Source organism: Schistocerca gregaria, chromosome 2 (genome assembly GCF_023897955.1).
Source record: "Schistocerca gregaria isolate iqSchGreg1 chromosome 2, iqSchGreg1.2, whole genome shotgun sequence".
Taxonomy (NCBI): domain Eukaryota; kingdom Metazoa; phylum Arthropoda; class Insecta; order Orthoptera; family Acrididae; genus Schistocerca; species Schistocerca gregaria.
The window spans coordinates 398,826,992-398,849,584 of NC_064921.1; the positions used below are offsets into that span (position 1 = coordinate 398,826,992).

General features: G+C 38.8%; 1 protein-coding gene across 4 annotated transcripts in view; it reads left to right on the forward strand.

The window, feature by feature from the left end:
• LOC126322318 (protein timeless) overlaps positions 1-22,593 on the forward strand; it is a 383,108-nt gene that overhangs the window by 139,652 nt on the left and 220,863 nt on the right. For all 4 annotated transcript variants that reach the window (XM_049994282.1, XM_049994284.1, XM_049994280.1 and 1 more), the window contains 3 exons: positions 11,137-11,305; positions 19,308-19,425; positions 19,565-19,659. In XM_049994282.1, the coding sequence (XP_049850239.1) occupies positions 19,332-19,425; positions 19,565-19,659 (189 nt within the window). In that variant the 5' untranslated portion in view covers positions 11,137-11,305; positions 19,308-19,331. The remainder of the gene's footprint in view (positions 1-11,136; positions 11,306-19,307; positions 19,426-19,564; positions 19,660-22,593) is intronic.

A 22,593-nucleotide genomic window follows, 5' to 3' on the forward strand; every position in this document is an offset into this window, starting at 1 on the left:
CAAACCATATTAATGCCAAGTGCAGTGAAGTGTTTCAGTCTACAGGAACAGTATAAGAAGTATCAGAATCACAAGTGTCATCGATAACAACAATGCTGTGAGAACCACCATCACCAAACACGGCAGAAGCAGTGTCATCGAACTCACAACAGGAAAGAGGCACAGTGTTTTTTATGGGGAGCCAATAAGAGAAAAACTGTTCAAGCCAGGTGCAAATCTCTCTCATATATACAAAGTGAGTCTCCAGTGCCTACAGCAAAGCAACAGTTGCATGTAATGAAAGAAGTTGTTTTTGCATCAAATGAATATGTTAGGGTATTGTCTGTATTCCCTGAAAATAAGCCTTAAAAAGGAACAGAGCAGGCCATTCTGTTTGAGGTATTTAAACATACAATATGTTTGAAATAAATTACACTTGCTGCAGCCTGTCATCGATGAATGTAATCCAGATGTTCTAGTGTCAACAGAAAATGACTTAAAGCAAGACAAAATAAAACATTTTAAATTAGATGGCTATCCCTAAGAAGTAGTTACTGTAACCAGCATCAAAAAGCTGATGGATTAGCTCTTTATGTTATTCAACATAGTAAAAGAGACTGTTATTTCTTGAACAGTACTGCAGAGTAGGACCACTTGAATTAACTGGTACTGTGATACATTATGAAGGCTTTAAGAACAGCACACTTGAAAAAAACCTCTGGGTGTCTGTCACATAACTGACGAAGTTGGACCCGATAACCTCACAGAATAACAGATTTAACCTCCAGTAGGATAGACTATGCAATAAACATCAAATGTGATGAAGATAGTATTAAGTTCAGTAACATGGAATTCCACTTCTCTGATCACTGCCAGAAAATTGATTACTTAATTGTAGATCCTCCAGAAATTGCAAGACTAATTCAGCGGAAAAGAAGCAGTACCACTAAGAACATAGTCAGGTTCAAAAATACATTAGCTAGACAAAATTTGGACAGCGTATACAAGTTAGAAGGCTCAAATAATAAATTGAATGAATTATATTCAGTTGTGTTGAAGCATTTTAACTCTTGTGGTTCAATTAAAACAAAAGCGCTTCTCAGTCAATGGCTTCAAATGGCTCTGAGCGCTATGGGACTTAACTTCTGAGATCATCAGTTCCCTAGAACTTAGAACTACTTAAACCTAACTAACCTAAGGACATCACACACATCCATGCTCGAGGCAGGATTCGAACCAGCGACCGTAGCGGTTGAGCGGTTCCAGACTGTAGCGCCTAGAAGTGCTCGGCTACCCCGGCTGGCTCAGTCAGTGGGAAAGAAGAGTTAAATTAAAACTATGACATAGATTAGTCAAGCTTAGACAGAACATCCATCACCTCTACATACTTACAAATCATAAGGGCTCCACATTTTCAAAGAAAAATTTAACGTATTAAACAAAGTTTCAAATTAAAACCCTAAATCTTAGAAGACAAGTTCACAGTGAAGCGATAGCACCGCCAACATGCCTCCTGGCACCTTATTAACAAAAACCGTAAAACACATACAAACACAGAGGGAGAATCAGTAAATATCAGACATGAAGGTCAACTGATACAAGCTCAAGAAAGAGTTTTTATCATCTTATATCCCCCAAGTGACGCTATTATTCCAGACACAGATCTGTTCAACATTCTGATGCTCTGCCATACAACAGTTAAGGGCTTTGATTTGAGGAAGTAAAAGAACAAGAAATAAACAAAATAATTTGATAACTAAAAAAACAAACACACAGGTTGTTGGGATGGTCTTTCTAGCTCAGTAATAAAAAAATTCACAAAAGTTGTGGCTAATCCAATTACATAAATCATCAATTGTTGCATCAAAGAAGGTATGTTTCTTAATGCACTGAAAAGGAGCTTTGTCAGACATAAAAAAGGATCAAAGGAAGAAGCATCAAACTATAGACCCAAATCTCCGATTCCTACATTTCATAAGATTTTTGAATTAGTGGTGTTAGCACAGCAACCTTTCTTGATAAAAAGAAAAAAAATATCTTCGCTGAAACTCAACGTGATTCCAAAAAGATCACAACAACTCTCACAGAAATTTTTGCTCCAAGTGTATAGTTATCAGACTGAAAGAAAGCATGCGGTAGGCATATTCTTAGATCTCACTAAAGCTTTTAACCTGGTCAATCATGCACTTCTCTTGCAGAAATTCAGTGCATGCAATATCACACACACACCGAGCGAGGTTGTGCAGTGGTTAGCACACTGGACTTGCATTCGGGAGGACGACGGTTCAATCCCGTCTCCAGCCATCCTGATTTAGGTTTTCCGTGATTTCCCTAAATCGTTTCAGGCAAAATTCCGGGATAGTTCCTATGAAAGGGCACGGCCGATTTCCTTCCCAATCCTTCCCTAACCCGAGCTTGCGCTCCGTCTCTAATGACCTCGTTGTCGACGGGACGTTAAGCATTAACCACCACCACCACCACCACCACCAATATCACACACAGATTTCTTGAACTCTTATCTACATACCTAAAAACCCTTAAAGAATATACAAATATAAATTATCAAATCAAAATTATGAAAATCAACATTTGGTCTGTGACTGAATCAGTAATGCAAGGAGTCGATATTGGAAACATTTCTTTTTATTGTGTATGTAAAGGATATTATACATCCTTTTAATTCCCATATAATTACTTGCCCATATGACCACTTTCTGCAGTTTTACAATGACAATGAGGAGGATATAACATATTTTTAAGCACAGGGGTATCTGAAGTGACTAAATATTTTAATAACCAAGATCTAAAATTGAATATCAAAAAATAACAGTTGCTGGAGTTCAAAGTAGGTGACTTGTGCCCCCCATGTGTAGGAAATATTTGGGGAACTTTTTATACAGACAATGAAGACTGTGAGTTCCTTAGTCTGTGCTCGGATGGTAATCTTTGGTGAGAAGACTATGTTAGCTATGTATGCTGGAAAATAAGCAGTGCAATTGTATATAAAATCCTAAAAACAGTTTTCTATGGGAAAATTTTCCCATTTATAAGTTGTGGGATAGGACTGGGGGGGGGGGGGGGGGGGTGCTGCTGAGGTGTGCCTGAACAGAACACTGGTGTTACTAAAGAGAAGTGTTAGATTGACAAATGGTCTGGGATACTGGGGATCATGTCATGAAGCCCTTATCAAAAAGAAATATCTTTTTATATAGATGGTCCATTCACCACCACTCATGTTCAGCATCAATATGCAGTAACCACTTACAGACAGCATGTGGCAGTACTGGAGAGTATATAAAGCATGTCGCAGTCATTGTCATAAGGCACAAATGCATTGTTTTACTTGACATCCAAAAAGAGCATAATCATTGGATTTTGAGCTAAGAGTGAAAGCACTTCAAAAGTTTGTCAACTTTTTGTATATCACTGTGGTTTAGGTATATGATGCTTGGAAAAATGGCACTATCCAAAATCTGCATTGATGCAGCTGTGGTTCACTGTAGGCCATCAATGACAGGGATGAATGACAGTTGCAGAGATGTGTACAGGCGAATAGACAAGCAACTATTGAGTGACTGACCACCCAAATGAATCAAGGGGCTATCAACAGTGTCTCCTCAACAGCCGCTAAGCGAACATTGCTGCAAATGGGCCTCAGCAGTAGGTGCCTAGTTCATGCACCCATGCTGACTGCTGATCGTCAGCGGTGAAGTACGGAATTTGCGTGTCAATACCACAACTGGCTGTCCACCAAGTGGTAACAGGTGGCCTCTTGTGATGAATCACATTTTATGCTCCATCTGACATTTGCCTGTTGGTGTATATGGTATGAAATGTCTGAAAGCAAATAAAGAGGGAGTGTAATGCTTTGGGGAATGTTTTTGTGGCATTTTCTGCAAGACCTCATCATTCTGGAAGGCACAGTTGGTCAACACAAGTATGCATCTGTACTTGGGGACCGTGTCCACCTCTACATACAGTTTGTTTTTCCTTGGCACGATGTCACTTATCTGCAGAACAAACAAGCATGTCACCCAACTCGCAGTGCATGTGTGTGATTTGAAGAGCACTGGGATGAGTTTACCATACTCTCCTGGCCACCAAACTCCCTGGATTTAAACCCAGCTGAGAATCTGTGGGACCCTCTCAGTCTAATTGTTGATGCCACCTAGCTGTTTACCTCGTACAGCTGGCTACGGTAATGGTGTCAGTGTGGCTTCACATTCCTGTTAGTGACCTCCAGAACACCCTGTTAGTAACCTCCAGAACCTCAGTGACACTCTTCCTGCGTGTCTTACAGCAGACTGCACAGCGCTGCACTCTTTTAAAAGGTGTCCAAATTATTGTGACTGGACAGTGTAAATACACTCTCAAGTTTTTTGTAAGCTGTTGGGCTGACACACCAAAATGTTATTATGTACATAATCACAATGCAAGAAATAAGAACAATTATTACAGACAAAGAGCAAAATAGACCACAGTCCTTATATCAGTGACTCAGTGATGTACAACAAATTGCCAGAATCAGTAAGAGCATATACGGCAGCTAAGGAGGGGAAGAAATCCAGTGTGCACTCCGTGTGCATTCCGGGAGGAGTCATTCCTGATGTGGAAAGGGTCCTTCCGGATGCCATGAAGAGCACAGGGTGCAGCCAGCTGCAGGTGGTGGCACATGTCGGCACTAATGACGTGTGTCGCTTTGGATCTGAGGAAATTCTCTCTGGATTCCAGCGGCTATCTGATTTGGTGAAGGCTGCCGGTCTTGCTTACGAGATGAAGGCAGAGCTCACCATCTGCAGCATCGTTGACAGAACCGACTGCGGACCTTTGGTGCAGAGCCGGGTGGAGGGTCTGAATCAGAGGCTCAGACGGTTTTGCGACCGTATTGGCTGCAGATTCCTAGACTTGCGCCATAGGGTGGTGGGGTTTTGGGTTCCGCTGAATAGGTCAGGAGTTCACTACACTCAGCTGGCAGCTACACGGGTAGCGGAGGCTGTGTGGCGTGGACTGGGCGGTTTTTTAGGTTAGAAGGCCTCGGGAAAGTGCGGGATGGGCTGCAATGTCAAAGGGTGCTTGGCAATTACAGGACGTGCTTGGATCAAGGAACAGTCGGAATTTTAGTTGTAAATTGTTGTAGTTGTGCTGGAAAAGTCCCTGAGCTTCAAGCGCTAATAGAAAGCACAGAAGCTGATATCGTTATAGGTACAGAAAGCTGGCTAAAGCCTGAAATAAGTTCTGCAGAGATTTTTACGAAGTCTCAGACAGTGTTCAGGAAAGATAGATTAGGCAGAATTGGTGGTGGAGTGTTTGTGTCTGTGAGTAGTGGTTTATCTTGTAGTGAAGTCGAAGTAGATACTCCGTGCGAATTGGTGTGGGTGGAGGTTATACTTAACAGCCGAATTAAGTTAATAATTGGCTCCTTCTACCGACCCCCAGACTCCGATGATACAGTTGCGGAACAGTTCAGAGAAAGTTTGAGTCTCGTAACAAATAAATACCCCACTCATACGGTTATAGTTGGTGGGGACTTCAACCTACCCTCGGTATGTTGGCAAAAATACTTGTTCAAAACCGGTGGTAGGCAGAAAACGTCTTCCGAGATTGTCCTAAATGCATTCTCCGAAAATTATTTCGAGCAGTTAGTCCACGAACCCACGCGAATTGTAAATGATTGCGAAAACACACTTGACCTCTTGGCCACAAACAATCCAGAGCTGATAGAGAGCATCATGACTGATACAGGGATTAGTGATCACAAGGTCATTGTAGCTAGGCTCAATACCATTTCTTCCAAATCCATCAGAAACAAACGCAAAATAATTTTATTTAAGAAAGCGGATAAAGTGCCACTAGAAGCCTTCCTAAAAGACAATTTCCATTCCTTCCGAACTGACTATGCGAATGTAGACGAGATGTGGCTCAAATTCAAAGATATAGTAGCAACAGCAATTGAGAGATTCATACCTCATAAATTGGTAAGAGATGGAACGGATCCCCCGTGGTACACAAAAAAGGTCCGAACGCTGTTGCAGAGGCAACGGAAAAAGCATGCGAAGTTCAGAAGAATGCGAAATCCCGAAGATGGCCTAAAATTTACAGACGCGCGAAATTTGGCACGTACTTCGATGCGAGATGCCTTTAATAGGTTCCACAACGAAACATTGTCTCGAAATTTGGTAGAAAATCCGAAGAAATTCTGGTCGTATGTAAAGTACACAAGCGGCAAGACGCAGTCAATACCTTCGCTGCGCAGTGCCGATAGTACTGTTATCGACGACTGTGCCGCTAAAGCGGAGTTATTGAACGCAGTTTTCCGAAATTCCTTCACCAGGGAAGACGAATGGAATATTCCAGAATTTGAAACACGAACATCTGCTAGCATGAGTTTCTTAGAAGTAGATACCTTAGGGGTTGCGAAGCAACTCAAATCGCTTGATACGGGCAAGTCTTCAGGTCCAGATTGTATACCGATTAGGTTCCTTTCAGATTACGCTGATACTATAGCTCCCTACTTAGCACTCATATACAACCGCTCGCTCACCGATAGATCTGTACCTACAGATTGGAAAATTGCGCAGGTCGCACCAGTGTTCAAGAAGGGTCTTAGGAGTAATCCATTTAACTACAGACCTATATCATTGACGTCGGTTTGCAGTAGGGTTTTGGAGCATATACTGTATTCAAACATTATGAATCACCTCGAAGGGAACGATCTATTGACACGTAATCAGCATGGCTTCAGAAAACATCGCTCTTGTGCAACGCAGCTAGCTGTATATTTGCACGAAGTAATGGCCGCTATTGACAGGGGATCTCAAGTTGATTCCGTATTTCTAGATTTCCGGAAAGCTTTTGACACCGTTCCTCACAAGCGACTTCTAATCAAGCTGCGGAGCTATGGGGTATCGTCTTAGTTGTGCGACTGGATTCGTGATTTCCTGTCAGGAAGGTCGCAGTTCGTAGTAATAGACGGCAAATCATCGAGTAAAACTGAAGTGATATCAGGTGTTCCCCAGGGAAGCGTCCTGGGACCTCTACTGTTCCTGATCTATATAAATGACCTGGGTGACAATCTGAGCAGTTCTCTTAGACTGTTCGCAGATGATGCTGTAATTTACCGTCTAGTAAGGTCATCCGAAGACCAGTATCAGCTGCAAAGCGATTTAGAAAAGATTGCTGTATGGTGTGTCAGGTGGCAGTTGACGCTAAATAACGAAAAGTGTGAGATGATCCACATGAGTTCCAAAAGAAATCAGTTGGAATTCGATTACTCGATAAATAGTACAATTCTCAAGGCTGTCAATTCAAGTAAGTACCTGGGTGTTAAAATTACGAACAACTTCAGTTGGAAGGACCACATAGATAATATTGTCGGGAAGGCGAGCCAAAGGTTGCGTTTCATTGGCAGGACACTTAGAAGATGCAACAAGTCCAATAAAGAGACAGCTTACACTACACTCGTTCGTCCTCTGTTAGAATATTGCTGCGCGGTGTGGGATCCTTACCAGGTGGGATTGACGGAGGACATCGAGAGGGTGCAAAGAAGGGCAGCTCGTTTTGTATTATCGCGTTATAGGGGAGAGAGTGTGGCAGATATGATACACGAGTTGTGATGGAAGTCATTACAGCATAGACGTTTTTCGTCGCGGCGAGACCTTTTTACGAAATTTCAGTCACCAACTTTCTCTTCCGAATGCGAAAATATTTTGTTGAGCCCAACCTACATAGGTAGGGATGATCATCAAAATAAAATAAGAGAAATCAGAGCTCGAACAGAAAGGTTTAGGTGTTCGTTTTACCCACTCGCTGTTCGGGAGTGGAATAGTAGAGAGATAGTATGATTGTGGTTCGATGAACCCTCTGCCAAGCACTTAAATGTGAATTGCTGAGTAGTCATGTAGATGTAGATGTAGATGTAGATGTACTGGGGATCAATCAAAAACAAAATTACTAAAAAATTCTAAATAAGTGCTTGTATTCACTGAAAGAATATATGTGGCTTTTTGTAAAGGTGAGTACCAGATCTCTGCTTATTGTTGCTTTTCTTTCCAGTGATAATTCTTCTCAACTAGAACATTATTGTGCCATTTCTTTAGTCAGAATCACAATGTCAAAACAATGGGTACCATCACCTGTTGCGCAACACATTGTAATCGAGTTACTCATGACGGAGGGCATGAAAATATCTGAAATTTTGAAAAGACTCGTGGCGCAGTGTGGTGTCAAGACCCTGGGAAAGATTCAAGTGTACACATGGCACAAATAGTTTTTATAAGGATGAGAAACTTGGGACTGCATCTCACTGATGTTGCTGAAGGACTCATGTAACTGAGGAGAATACTCTCATTATTAGCCAGGTCATTGAAAATGATTGGCAAATAATAGTTGCTGAAATTGCTACTGAGGTTGGCATAAGCAACGGTAATGCTCAGCTGATCATTACTGACAACCGTGCACTTCAGAAAGTGTCAGCGAGGTAGGTGCCTCTTCTTCTTACCGCAGAAGATAAATTTCAACGCCTTTAGGTGTGCAAACTGTCACTAACATGCTGCCAGATTGAAGGGGAACATGTTTTTGCACCAGATTGTGACTTGTGATGAAATGTGGGTGCACCATTACATCCGTGGATCTGAAAAAAGGCAGCATGGTATGGGACAGAAAGGACGAATTTGCACTCTTCAAAGCCAAAAACTGTCTTTCAGTGGGGAAGGACACTGAAGCATTATTTATTCATTTTACTTCTTCTCATCAATTTTCTCCATGAAAGTCTTGCTTTGAACTGCTGTATACTACAGCCAACTTTTTGACCAAGCAAAATGTGCTTATCATCAGAAAAGGCGCACATTTCCAATCCGGAATGTCATTGTGGTTTTTAAAAATGCTCAACCCTACACAGCTGCCCAAATTCAACAAAAAATCCAGTAACTTTTCTGGACCACACTAGAGAATTCTTCTTAGAGTCTGAACTTCTCATCCTGCGATAGTCATGTATTTGGACCACTGAAGGAAGCAATTGGAGGACACAGATTTGACAACTGTGGTGCTGTTTTACTGTTTGTGCGCAACTGGCTGCTGTCACATCCATGTTCATTTTACGAAAATGAGATAAGAAACTGTCTATCTGCTGGGAAAAATGTGTTTCTTGTTCATGAGACTATATAGAAAAATAAGTTCATGTATGTGAAATTTTATGAAGTTCAAATAAACTTATAAAATAAAGAGTCCAGATTATATTTGTTTCACCCTTGTATTATGTATTAACCTTTGTAGTTAAATAGTAATCCTTTGTACATAAAGATGTAACAATATGACATTTGGAAAAGCCATTATTTTATGACGTCATGCAAAAACATATAAAAAAAAGTTAAATCTTCTAAGTGTTCTGCCAGTAAAACATAGTCTTTAGTTCTCCTCTTCCACAACATATTCCATGTGATGATTCCAGTTTAAGATGTTTGTATTTGTAATCACTAGTTATTTAGTGTGATTTATATGTTGCCAAAATTTAACAGAATTTTTTTATTATTTACATGGAGGGACTAAAATTTTTTATGGTTGAGGGTAATTGCATCTTCACATCATATGGTTATCTTGTCTAAATCATTTTTCAAATTGTTTTGATCATTTCATGAGTACTGGATGATAAATGACATCATCAGCAAACAATCTAAAAACACTGCTCAGACTGTCTCCCAAAATGTGAATGTAGGCTATATTAGGAACAGTAGAAGGGCCTATAACAGTTCCTTGGCAAATGCCAGGTATCACTTTTGTTTCAGTCAGTGACTTCTCATCAGTTACTGCAAAATGTGACCTTTCTGACAGGAAATCCTGAACCCAGTTGTACAACTGAGAATATACTCTATAGGCATGCAGTTTTACTAGAAGCCACTTGTTACGAATGGTTTCAAAAATGTTTTGGAAATTTAGAAATATGGCATCAGTCTGAGATTCCCTTTTGGTAGCTCTCATTACTTTAGAGAATAAAGAGTCAGTTGTGCATCAAAAGAAGAATATTTTCTGTCATAGCTAGCTGTGTGTTGATAGATACTTTTCTTTGAGATATTTAATAATGTTCAAGTACAATAGGCCTATATGTTCCAGAATACTTCTGCAACTCGATGTCAGTGATATGGGGTCAGTCGAGGCCTTATGTGAAGGCTATGGTCCAATGGCTTACCATTCCACGTCAATAGGTGTCAAACTAGACTTTTGCATTACAGTGATATAGCAGAGTAAAAGTGACAATAAAATCTGTTACTGTGATAGAAATTGTGTATTCACACTTCATGAGGTGAATCACTTCTGACAGAATGACTGTGCATTATTTTTGCTCTTGAAACTGCCATTCAACATTTAATTGTTGTGCCGCTTTCTATGCATTGAACATACAACTTGATGGAAGGGAACAGACTCACCAGACAGGAAGTAAAAAAATGTAGATTATGAGAATTAATTTGAGAATGGGAAGGTATACCAGATTAAAGTAAACAGAAAGTTTCATATCTTAGATATGGTAATGAGGATTACATAGACAGAAAGAGATTATTCAACGAAGTTATCCTGTACCCAAGCAGCTGCATAGGTACAAACAGAGCCAACAAAAAGAAAATCCCATATGGGACATGGGAGAATTTAAGCAAATGGTAATAGGAAAATGATGGTGCACAGTGAGGTAAAATTACATGAAAATTTATTCGAGGGTGTATGAGCTGCCTCAAGCTAATTCATTTTGAAAACTTCCAATACTATATCAAATTTTTTGAATGGTTTCTTGTATAATGATTGCCACCATCTAGTAAGAACACAGTTCGCCTCTCAAAGAGAAACTGAGATAGATTTTTTCTACAGTTATTATTGTAAAATACCTTTCTTCAAGAATAGTTTTTATAAAAATTGGTCTAGTTTAATAGTACAGTACAACTACTAAATTAATGCAGCATGAAATACATGCTTGTTATTTTAAGGCTAAAATAGAAAACAAAAACATAGTACAATATTTTACAGAAATAAAAAACAGAACCACATGCTTCATATAGGTGTTGAAACGTGTGTAAAATATGAAAAAAAGCAAACATTGCATTTTGTAGAGCATTGAGATTTTCTGAAAACCAAATTTGACACTATTATATAAATGATTTTGTGTATTACTTACAGGGCTGGATTGGATTAAAAGGAGATAGATTACCAATGTAGGTGTGTGCTAATCGCAGGTCACGAAACTCTGTACACCAACAACAGCCAGCAGCAGAGCATTGACAGACTTTACAAATGCAGTCCACGTGATAATCGCCCACAAATTGCTACACAGCCCTTGTACTTCGTGGTGAGTATTCATGTGAGCTGCAGCAAGTCCTAGTCAGTTGGTCTTTCCTAGAGCCTTTTTCTATCCCTAGAGATACATAGAACCATCTGTATGCTTCCATACTATATTTTCTTCGCTAAATTCACATGAAAATAACCTGTTTTCATTTTGAAACTAAATCTCATATGTACATCTGTATTTTATTTATTTTGCATTCCACAGATCAACTAGGGAACTAAGTTGCAGTGATGTAGGATTTACCACTAATTTGTACCATATATTTCCAATAACTTAGTCCATGTATGCTATATTCTAGTCTGTACAAAACCAGTAAATCAGAACTTTATAAAGAACTGTATGCTAAAGCTAAATACAAGTATAGGAAGGCAATAAATGAAGCAAAGAAACTGCATAACATAGTAAACATTGGAAAATCTAACAATAAATGCAAAAAGGCCTGGAGTGTAATAAACTCCATTACTCACACTAAACACAAAGAGGAAATTGCCATTACCCCAGAAGAACTTAATAAGTATTGCATTCAGTCCAATGAAGAAATTAGTAGCTCAATAAACAAACCCCCTGAAAATGGACTTAGTATTATAGACAGCTGCTTTGAAAAGCTTCCCCCCAAGCACTTCACTTTCACGGAAGTGAGCCCAAATAATATCCTAAAAACAGTGAAAAATTTAAAACCTTCAGTTAGTGTTGATTACTATGATATGTCATGTAATTTGTTGAAAGATGTTATTGATTGTGTTATTTATCCCTTAATTTTTTCTATTAACAAAAGCCTAGTTGAAAGTAAGTTCCCCGATATACAAAAAATTTCTAGAGCTGTGCCTATTTGCAAAAAAATGCGGAAAGAACTGTCCCGCTAGTTACAGACCTATATCTGTAAACACAGTTTTTTCAAAAATTTTAGAAACAATTATGTATGAGCATGTTAGTGTCTACTTGGGTAAACTAAATTTAATTAGTGATAAACAGTTTGGATTTAGGAAAGGTAAATCCACAATGGATGCAATGGACTCCCTCATAAAATTAGTACTAGATGTGTTCGAGGCTAGGGTCTATGCCCAGGCTGCATTTTGTGACCTGAGCAAATCCTTTGACTGTGTAGAGCATGACATTGTGCTGAATAAGCTAGTTTACTATGGTCTTGATGACAACAGTATAAATATGTTCAGGTCTTTTCTAGAGAACTGTCAACAATTTGTGTGCATTGGTAGGCAGAAATCAAATCTGGTTAATGTTAGGTATGAAGTGCCTCAAGGGTTGGTGCTTGGACCTATACAGTTTATAGTGATGGTTAATGACCTGCCCTTGTTCATGAATTCTTACACAATATTGTATGTTGATGACACAAGTTTTATACATAAAAACTCTGATCTAGGCACACTGAAAACACTGACCAAAAATACCCTTGCTCAGGCCTCATTATGGTTCAAAGCTAATGGCTTATTACAAAATGAAAACAAAACCCAGACACTTTACTTTAGCCTCAAAGAGATTCCAAACTACTAAGAAATAGAAACTGTCAAATTTTTAGGTGATTAGTATTGACAATAAATTGACATGGGAACCTCACATTAAAAATATATTGGCTAGACTTTCAAGAGTTATTTATCTAATTAGAAATTTAAAAAGACATGTTCCAAATGACTATGTGAGATCAGCATATTTTGCCTTCTTCCAAATCATCATCTCTTATGGAATTTTAATGTGGGGTAGTAGCTGTCATGTAAATGACATCTTACTTTTACAGAAGAAAGTAATAAGAATAATAATGGAGTCTGATAAAACAGAACATTGTAAACCTCTGTTTATTAAATTGCATTGTCTTACAGTAGCAAACTTATTTATTTACAATGTTTTATTGTACGTTAGAAACAATGTCTCTAATTTTGTGTTGAGAAGTGATATTCATACCCACAATACAAGAAACAGAACATCTGTAGACGTGCCATATCATAGATTATCAAAATCGCAGAACTCCTACCTAGTTCTTGGACAAAGGATGTTTAATAGACTAAGTGCAGACTTTAAAGAACTGCCTGTAAATATTTTTAAAGCTAAATTATGCAAGCTGCTAGTGAACAATTCGTTTTACACCATTGATGATTTTTTTAAGATGAAAATACTGTATTCTAATGTGTACCTATTTTATGTAAACCAATTTACATCAATATAGTAGTTTATGTAGAAATATATGCTCTTGATTTTGTCTGTTGCTGTAATCAGCCAATTGGCAATAAAATTTTATTATTATTATTATTATTTTTGCAGGGAGACACCAACTGGTGTCTTTTGCAAATGTCTTAACATTTTTTTACAAGTTTAGTACAGTCATATATACATATGTGATTACATATACATGATACAAATGTACCAAATAAGGGACAGTATTGGGTGTTACATCGTACCTATTACAAATATTCAGATTTTAGTTTAGAATTAATATTCACTTAAAGAGTATAAACACTTGTCAATCAAGAATTATTTCAGTTTCACTTTGAATAAGTTCCCTTTGTGCCACCTTATAGAGCTCGGTAATCTGTTGTGCCATATTTGATCAGACTATGGTCTGTTGTTTTTAATTTTGTTCTTTGTCTGTAGTAGCAGTCTTTATTTCTTGTATTATAGGCATGCATATCAGAGCACTTAGTTGTAAATAAAATAGAAAGAAACTTCCACATGGGAAAAATATATTAAAAACAAAGATTCCAAGACTTACCAAGCGGGAAAGCGCCGGTAGATAGGCACAATGAATAAAACACACAAACACACACACAGAATTTTGAGCTTTCGCAACCGGCGGCTGCTCCGTCAGGAAAGAGTGAAGGAAAAGGAAAGATGAAAGGATGTGGGTTTTAAGGGAGAGGGTAAGGAGTCATTCCAATCCCGGGAGCGGAAAGACTTACCTTAGGGGGAAAAAAGGATAGGTATATACTCGCGCGCGCGCGCGCACACACACACACACACACACACACACACACACACACACACATATCCATCCATACATACACAGACACAAGCAGACATATTATATTTAAAGGCAAAGAGTAAGGGCAGAGATGTAAGTCTTAGTTGCTTTGTTTTGATGTGTCACAAAAAATATAATTAATTTGTAGAGATAACAGTGAGTAGACTGTGATGTATTTATGATGAACAAAGATTTCCCTGCATGAATCTCTATACCATAATCCATGGATAATTCTGATTGCTCTTTTCTGTAGGGTTAATATTCTGTTCATATGTATGTCGGCAGCACAACCCCATATCTCTATCCCGTAATTAATCTGTGTAAAAATGGTTCCATAATAAATTGTTTTTAATGTCTGATGTGGAACTACTTTTGATAACTGGCTGATTAAATGTAATGAACTGCTGATTTTATTGCATAAAAATTTGATATTGTTTACCCATCTTAGAGTTTCATCTAGGTGAATACCTAGAAATCTGCAGCCTTCTGTGTCCACTACTTCAATTCCACCTATGTTACCGATAGAGCTTTGGTCTGAGTTTTACTGATATTAACTTTCAAACCTTGCCCTTGGAAATAAGTAGTTATTTGACGTAGTCCCTCAGTTGCTACTAATGTTAACTCATCATTTTGTTTACCAAGAAATAACAGTGAGGTATCGTCTGCATAGGTTACCAATTGGGAGTTGAAGGGTTCCTCTATATCATTTATGTGCACTAGGAAAAGGAAAGGGCCCAAAATTGAGCCCTGGGGTACACCTTGTGTGACTGTCTCATATTTGGACTAGAAATTAATGATCTGATTATTGATTTTGTAAGTCAGCTTTGTACACTGCTTGCGCCAGCAATTGCATGGATGCAGCATTTACATTGTATGACTCAAGTTTACTTAAAAGTAACTCATGGTTTACCGAGTCAAAGGCTTTAGTAAGGTTTAGAAATATGTCAGCTGTTTCCATTCCTTGATCAAGGGCACCATGCGTTTTGTGAAGAAATTCCGTAATTGCTGTGATAGTACTATGATCTTTTCGGGATCCTTGTTGTGTCTCTGTTAGGAACTTATTTTTCAAGAAATAGTCACTAAGTTGTGTCAGCAGCACAACTTCAAATACTTTGCTGAAGACAGGTATTAATGATATGGGCCTGAAATTTGAAACCTCTTCCTTGGATCCTTTTTTTATGCACAGATTTAACTGTGTTCCATTTCAATACATTTGGAAATGTATGTTCTCTGATACTGCAGTTTACCAGGTGGGTGATTATTTTAACTAATTCCTTATTACATTTTTAATCACGATACTACTCAAACCATCCCATCCAGAAGAGAACTTATTCTTTAGGTTATTTATTATCCTGCCTATTTCTTTTTCACTTACTTGTTTGAATTCAAAAGGTGGCTCTTCAAAGGGGCAGAGCTTTACCTCACTGCTCACAATTGTGTTATTAACTGGACTAACAGCTGCAGATATAAAGTATTTATTGAAAACATTGCAGACTTTATTAGGATCTTTAATTGTTTAAATATCATGTATAAAATAGTTTCATTGTAAAAACAAAAAGGTGTTAACAGTGAAATTCATGCACACCTGTAAGTGTAAATTCATATTAGGTCTTTCATGCTCTCTGATAATGCATACTTCTTGTAACAGTTTTCAAGGTATTACATTGTAACCTACAGAGATTGTACATTATCATAAAATCCCTGCAAGGAGTGGAAATGTTGTCAGATGGCTGCTGTTGGTTATTTCTGGCTAGTAGCAAGTACGAATGTCCCTACTATGTCAGTCTTCTTATGCAGGCATCATCCAGAAATCATTAGTGTGTGACAGTATAGCTTCTGGACACGTGATGCCAGCATATTCAGAACCCCTGCATGTGTTACTATGTTTTGATGCTGCTGCTGGGTGTTGAATGGCAGGGACCTAAATGAAGGTTGTTAGCCACTTGGTCCTCCACTATGCTCCGGAAAAGCTGGTTTTCTTTAGTCTAATGGCAGCAGCACTGGATGACAGTGTATTGTTAGTTGGAATCCCAAGTCTCTGTTGATAGTGTGAATATCTATGACCTCCTTTTCTTACAGCCTCAGAGAATATATTTTTTTTCTTCTCATACTGTGCTAGGTGTGCTGTGGTAAGGCAATGCTCTGCTACTGCAGATTTATCCGTCTGGCCTAGACATGTATTTTGATGATGCTCTGTACCCATGTTCCACTGTATACCCATGTTTGACCAATATATGACATTCCATTCTGAATATGCTACTTTCATCCATTTGGAAGCAACTTAGTTGTACATGCATCATGTCCACATTGGCCTGTTTAAGAAGATTAGCATAGTGTAGACACCAAAAGGCACTATGATGAATTGCAGTCCCTCACCAATGTGAAATAAAGCTGTGTATTCAGAGCTTTAATGTGAAAATAACAGCATTGCCATCTAGCAGTGAACAGCATAACTCCTTGGAATCATCTGTACATATTCTGAAGTCCCTCATCATATTTTTCTCTCTACATGTGAAAGCTAATCTCAGGAACTGCTGTAGGGATTTTGATAAGGTTTTCACAATAAAGGTTTCCGGGCACTGAAGGTAGGTGTAAGGCTTCCCAACTATGGTGCTAGTCCTATGCAAGCCACTGCTACTGAGAGCAGTGTGACCCAGACTCACTTCCTAGTGGCTATAGTCTGTGCCAAAATGCCACTGCAGTTCGGCGGACCAGGCAGGTCGGTAGTGTGCAGCTCCCATCATTGCTATGAGATGTAACTTCAAACACCAACTAAATATGGAACAGATAACATTCATATAAGCTGAGAATTTTCCTGGAGTGTGCTGCTTAAATTTTTAAGTTATATATGTAATTGATGATATTCAGTTAAGTAGTGCTGTTCTCTGAATTTCAATCATAACTGTAAACTGTGCACCATGAGCAAAATTCTGCCAAACCAGACAAGTTGTGTGACCATATACTGGACATTTCAGTCTTTGTATCAAATGTCTAGGGGTGATAGATCACACAATATGGAACAACTGTTGTTGGAGACAAAATGTTTGCTGACACTTCCCAGTGATGTTAGGCATCCTTTAGTATTCACTGGCTCTCAGATGACAAGATTTCACCAAACTGGGATGACGAGATTTCACCAAACTGTCAGGGTCTGTGAATCAAGTGTGCTGCATACTACCTGCCCCATTAAATTGATAGAGTGATTTTCAACAAGAATACCTTGAGAATGAGTATCTGTAAGTGGAGAATTACTTCAGAACTGAATCAGGAACCTTAATTTTACTTCACATGGGGCATTTGGCAGGATTACAGGCAACTTACAAGACATATGCATGCTATAGAGTACCAATGCCCTTGAGCCTCTCAGGGGCATAACCAATACGTAAAGATGAATAACGTTGGGAAGTATCAACAAACATTTTGCCTGTAATGAAAATTGTTCCCACAATGTGTTCTATGATCCCCAGTCATTTGATGCAAAGACTTTGAAACACCATGAGGGTTGAGGGGGAACTGAAAAGTTCTTGGACAACCCAATAAAGGTTGTGAGTAGTCCAAATGTTTATGGCTATATCTTAATGTAGTCCTGTTTTAGAACCACACACTTCTTCCATCGGTGGTGTAGGCCCGTTATACCTTCCTTGTATAATGTTTCTTCTTGTATGACAGTAAACTCCTTCAGTGCAGCCTTGAAATCATCATCTGGTCAAAAATAAGTTCAAAGCAGTTTGAAGCCATAGTACTTGATGGCACACATTGCAATGACAGATGTGTGCAGGGGCAGTCTGTCCTGACGAAAGAGCACTCATTTTGTCAACATCCCAATGTGTTTCACTTCAATGGCCTCCCTCAAACACACTATTTGAGCAGCATGATACACTCCATTCATTGCGCCAACTTTTTTGAGGTATTCAACCAGGATAACACCACTCAAATCCCAAGAAATAGCAACCATCACCTTGCCAGCTGATCTGATTCACTTGAACGTTTGGGGGTGTGTGTTTCCACTGGTTCGATTGAACCTTAAACTTGGTTGAAATTGGTGAACCCATGCTTCGTATGTTGTCACAAAACATTTGAGAAATGTCACAGGATGTGCCTATAAAGAGGGTCAAGTTTTGTGACAGACATGATGTGTCTCTGGAGTCTGTTTTCTGCTGTCAACATTCTTGGTCGACTCATTGACACGAGACCTTCTGCATGTCAAGTACAACTCTTATAATGTGTCCAGTGCATTCCTGAGATATGCCCACTCTCTCAGCAGTGTAGCGTTCCATCAGACACCAGTCTGCCATGATGATATCCTGGATTTTAGAGACATTTTTCTCCGAATTGGCCTTTAGCTGTGTTCCACTGTGAGGTACATCTTTGATAGAGGTGTTGCCCCACTTGAATTCTGCCACCCACTTTTTCACATTGCAATATGAAGCAGAAACCCCTCCAAATGTGTCCATCATGTCCTTATGTATCTCCTGTGCACTCATGTCATTTTTTTCAGCAAGTACTGGATGACTGCACACTTTCTCCCTTCATCCTTATTTTAAAATCTGTGCACCTTGGTCACTTCGAACTGCAATATCTGAAAAAAAAAAAAGATATTAATGAAAAATTTGGTAAGTAACCTAGCAAAAGAATGTATTGTCTTCTTCTCCTTCTTCCTCTCCATGTCATGTGTCAGGCAGATTGCCTGTTATAGTAACCATATGGTCTTTCTACATTTCTTCTTCCAGTGTATTTATAATTTAGAGCCTTTACTGGCAATCTTTCACCATCCATACTGTCTACATGTTACTTCCATTTTCATCTATTTTCCTTTATTTTTTCATTTAGTTTATACATTCATAAATCTTTTCTTCACCTTCGTTTCCTTTTTGCTCTTTGATTTCACGATGACAGCTTATGTCTCATCTGAGAACCCCATTTACAAAACCATTATATTTTAAAGTATCATCTACAATTTTGAGAAACAAACAATATCACTAAACATGTAGCATTAATGGTATGTTATAGTAATAATTAATTTGTATTTTTTTTCAGAATTAAGCCTACAGTAAAATAAAAATGGATGTTATGTTTCATTTGGAGATCCAAAACATATTTGCATCACTAGGTGGCAATGTAGGAGATGTTTATCAAATTAATGAAAATTGTTTAAGTAAGTATAACAATGTACCATAGACAGTAAATTCAATAACAACCCTTCAGTAGATAGCTAAAGTGGAATGAATCAGAGCCTACCATACATTAAAGGAATGCAGATGAGTTTTCCAAGTAATGCATGTGTTGTGTTCCAGGTGCTTTGGGTGAAATACTAAACAAATTTTCAACGGATATTCAATCAGATCGTAATTTTCGAAGATATCTTTGGTTGTCACATGCAATTAAGAAGGTAAACTGTAAGAGAAGCACTATAGTTTCTTAGAAAAACTCTTTATCTTCTATTAGTGATATGATAATTTCTACATGCAGAATCATCTCTGTGGTGGTGATGCTTATATGAAATGAACAAGACAGTTGTTAGGTTGTAACAACCAAAAACAAATAAAGAGCTTAATTTAACTGAGCACTGACTGCTAGTTAACTGACTGGAAACTAATGAAGTATATAAGAGTTCTTTGCCCCTGTATGGGTTCCTTAAACACCTATGAAAAATACTGTGGTAATGCACTGGATTCTCATTCAGGAAGACTGTAGTTGAAATATCCATCTGGCCACCAAGATGTACAAAAAATGTTCAAATGTGTGTGAAATCTTATGGGATTTAACTGCTAAGGTCATCAGTCCCTAAGCTTACACACTACTTAACCTAAATAATCCTAAGGACGAACACACACACCCATGCCCGAGGGAGGACTCGAACCTCCGCGGGGATCATCCGCACAGTCCGTGACTGCAGCACCTTAGACCGCTCGGCTAATCCTGCGCGGCCCCAGATGTACATTTTTCATGATTTCCCTAAATTGTGTTAGGCAAATGTCAAAATGATAACTTGATGGTACCCACCAGCAGTACCATGACAGGACACTACCAGGCCTTTGCCTGCAGCAGCAGTCTCAGTTGAGAACACAGTGACCTCATTGCTGACAGAACATCAGACCTTTATCTTCCTTCATTTTCTTTTGTCTTCCTTTGTTTTAAGCCCACTACATTAAAGGGTTTACTGATCCAATAGCAAGCAGTAGCTTTTTTTTCTACAACTTATCAATGTAAAGGTCATTAGTAACATAACACCAACCCTGTTAGACAAGGATAGGGACCATGACTTAATTGCTGCAGCTGTCATGGCATTCAACTAAAATGATTTAGGAGAATCAGGGAATAATATGTTTCTGGATGGCAGGTGGTCAGTGTTTTAATCACAGTGTCATTCCACATGTATAAGCCCCCCGCTACTGATATTTTACAACCTAGTGCTAGCTTGCATCAAGAAATAATTGTAATAACTGAATATTTAAGAAAAAAGCAATGTATTGTAAATATTATATTCTTTATAAATGAACTAATGATAAAATTAATTACTATTTATGTTCAGTTTTGGACTTTGAATTTTTGTTTTTTGTTTTACATTTGCGGCTGAAGATTACCTTACAAGGATCTTGTATCCTTATAAGTATTTTAACTAAGAAGCAGAGGAAATATGAGCCAAGGATTCAGTATCCCTCTGTCTTCCAATTATATGGCAATATGCTTGTATTGTGTTAAGGCCAGCAATGTTCACCAGGTTGTCTTACGTGCTGTAGAAGTCTGAGCTAAACTAGATTTGACATTGCAATCATATATTTCACTATGAAGAGCAACATAATGAGAATTTAGTGGAAAGAGAGCACAAACAGATATTTTAATTTAGTATGGATATTTTGGTGAGTGTCAGGAAAATATAAATGATGACTACAATTCAATGACATAGCCTACACAGATTTATGAAGAAAAACATTGTGTTGCTCCATGGCCTGGAAATCTGAAACCATTCATTTTCATGCTTTGTTATAAAAAGAAATATCATGAAAATAACAGATCTCTACTGTCATTGGTTTTAATTGCATGAGTAAAAATGAATATTCACAATACCATTTAAATACAGACTCCCTTTTCTTTCTTTCTTTTTTCCCCACAATATCCAAGTATACTTTGAAGGTAGATCTCAATGATGATCCATCATCTCTCCTCAGAGCCCATACAGAACTCCAGTTGTGAAAATGTAGATGTTCTTTATGAAACACAATCTAGTTGTACTTGTACTCTTTTTTTCCTGAATCAGAAGAAACATAATAAAAATCAACAGTTCAAAAGATTATGCATTAGGACATAGCCAAAGTAAATAAATAAAACACACACTCACACACACACATATACACACACACACACACACACACACACACACACACACACACACACACACAAACTCATGTACACGTGGCCACTGTCATCTCAAGCTACTAAGGCCTGAGTGCAACTGTGACAACATAAGCAATGATTTCAGATGGGGTGGATATGGGGTTACAGAAGGGATGTGGAGCAGGGATAGGGAGGGATAGCAGGGTAAGAGTAGGAGAGATGTTGGTGGAGACTGTGGGAGTGTGCAGGGGTAGGCTCTTAGGTGCAGCATCATGAGATTGTGATGGAAGGTGGGGGGGGGGGGGGAGGGGGACAAGAGGGGAAAGGAGAGAAGTAAGGAATGGGAAAAGAGTATGCAGGTGTAGGGCTGGAATGCGAGCAGGAAAGGGAATATGGGCTGGTGGAGAACAGGGACTAGCGAACATTGGTATCACAGGGGTTACAGGAATAACAGATATGTTGCAGGGAGAGTTCCCACCAAAGCAGTTCAGAGAAGCTTGTGTCAGTGGAAGGAAATCAGATGACAGAAGCTATGAAGCAGTGATTTGAGCCTGTCTCATGGTCAAAGTTGGGAGGTGGCCATTCATGTTAACAGGCAACATGTTAGTTGTCATGCCATCGTAGAATACAGTGTAGCAGTTACAGCTAAGAGTTGGTACATCACATGGCTGCTTTCACAGTGGTCCTGCTGTTACTGGGGTAGGAGATGTATGAGACTGAAATCAGTGATAGCTGGAGGATGTATGGGACAGGTCTTCCATGTAGGTCTGTTGAAGAGAAATGAGCCACTGGGGCAACACGTTGAGAGCAGAGGTTGACTAGGGACAGACTAGGACATTGTGTAAATTGGGAGCTGATTTCAGGGTGTGATGAGAGGTGGTTGAAACCCTGATGGGGAATGCGATTCAGTTGCCTCTGCCCTGGATATTTCTGAATTACGAGGGGGGTGCTCCTGTGTGGCCAGTTAATGAGTATGTTGGGGTTGGTA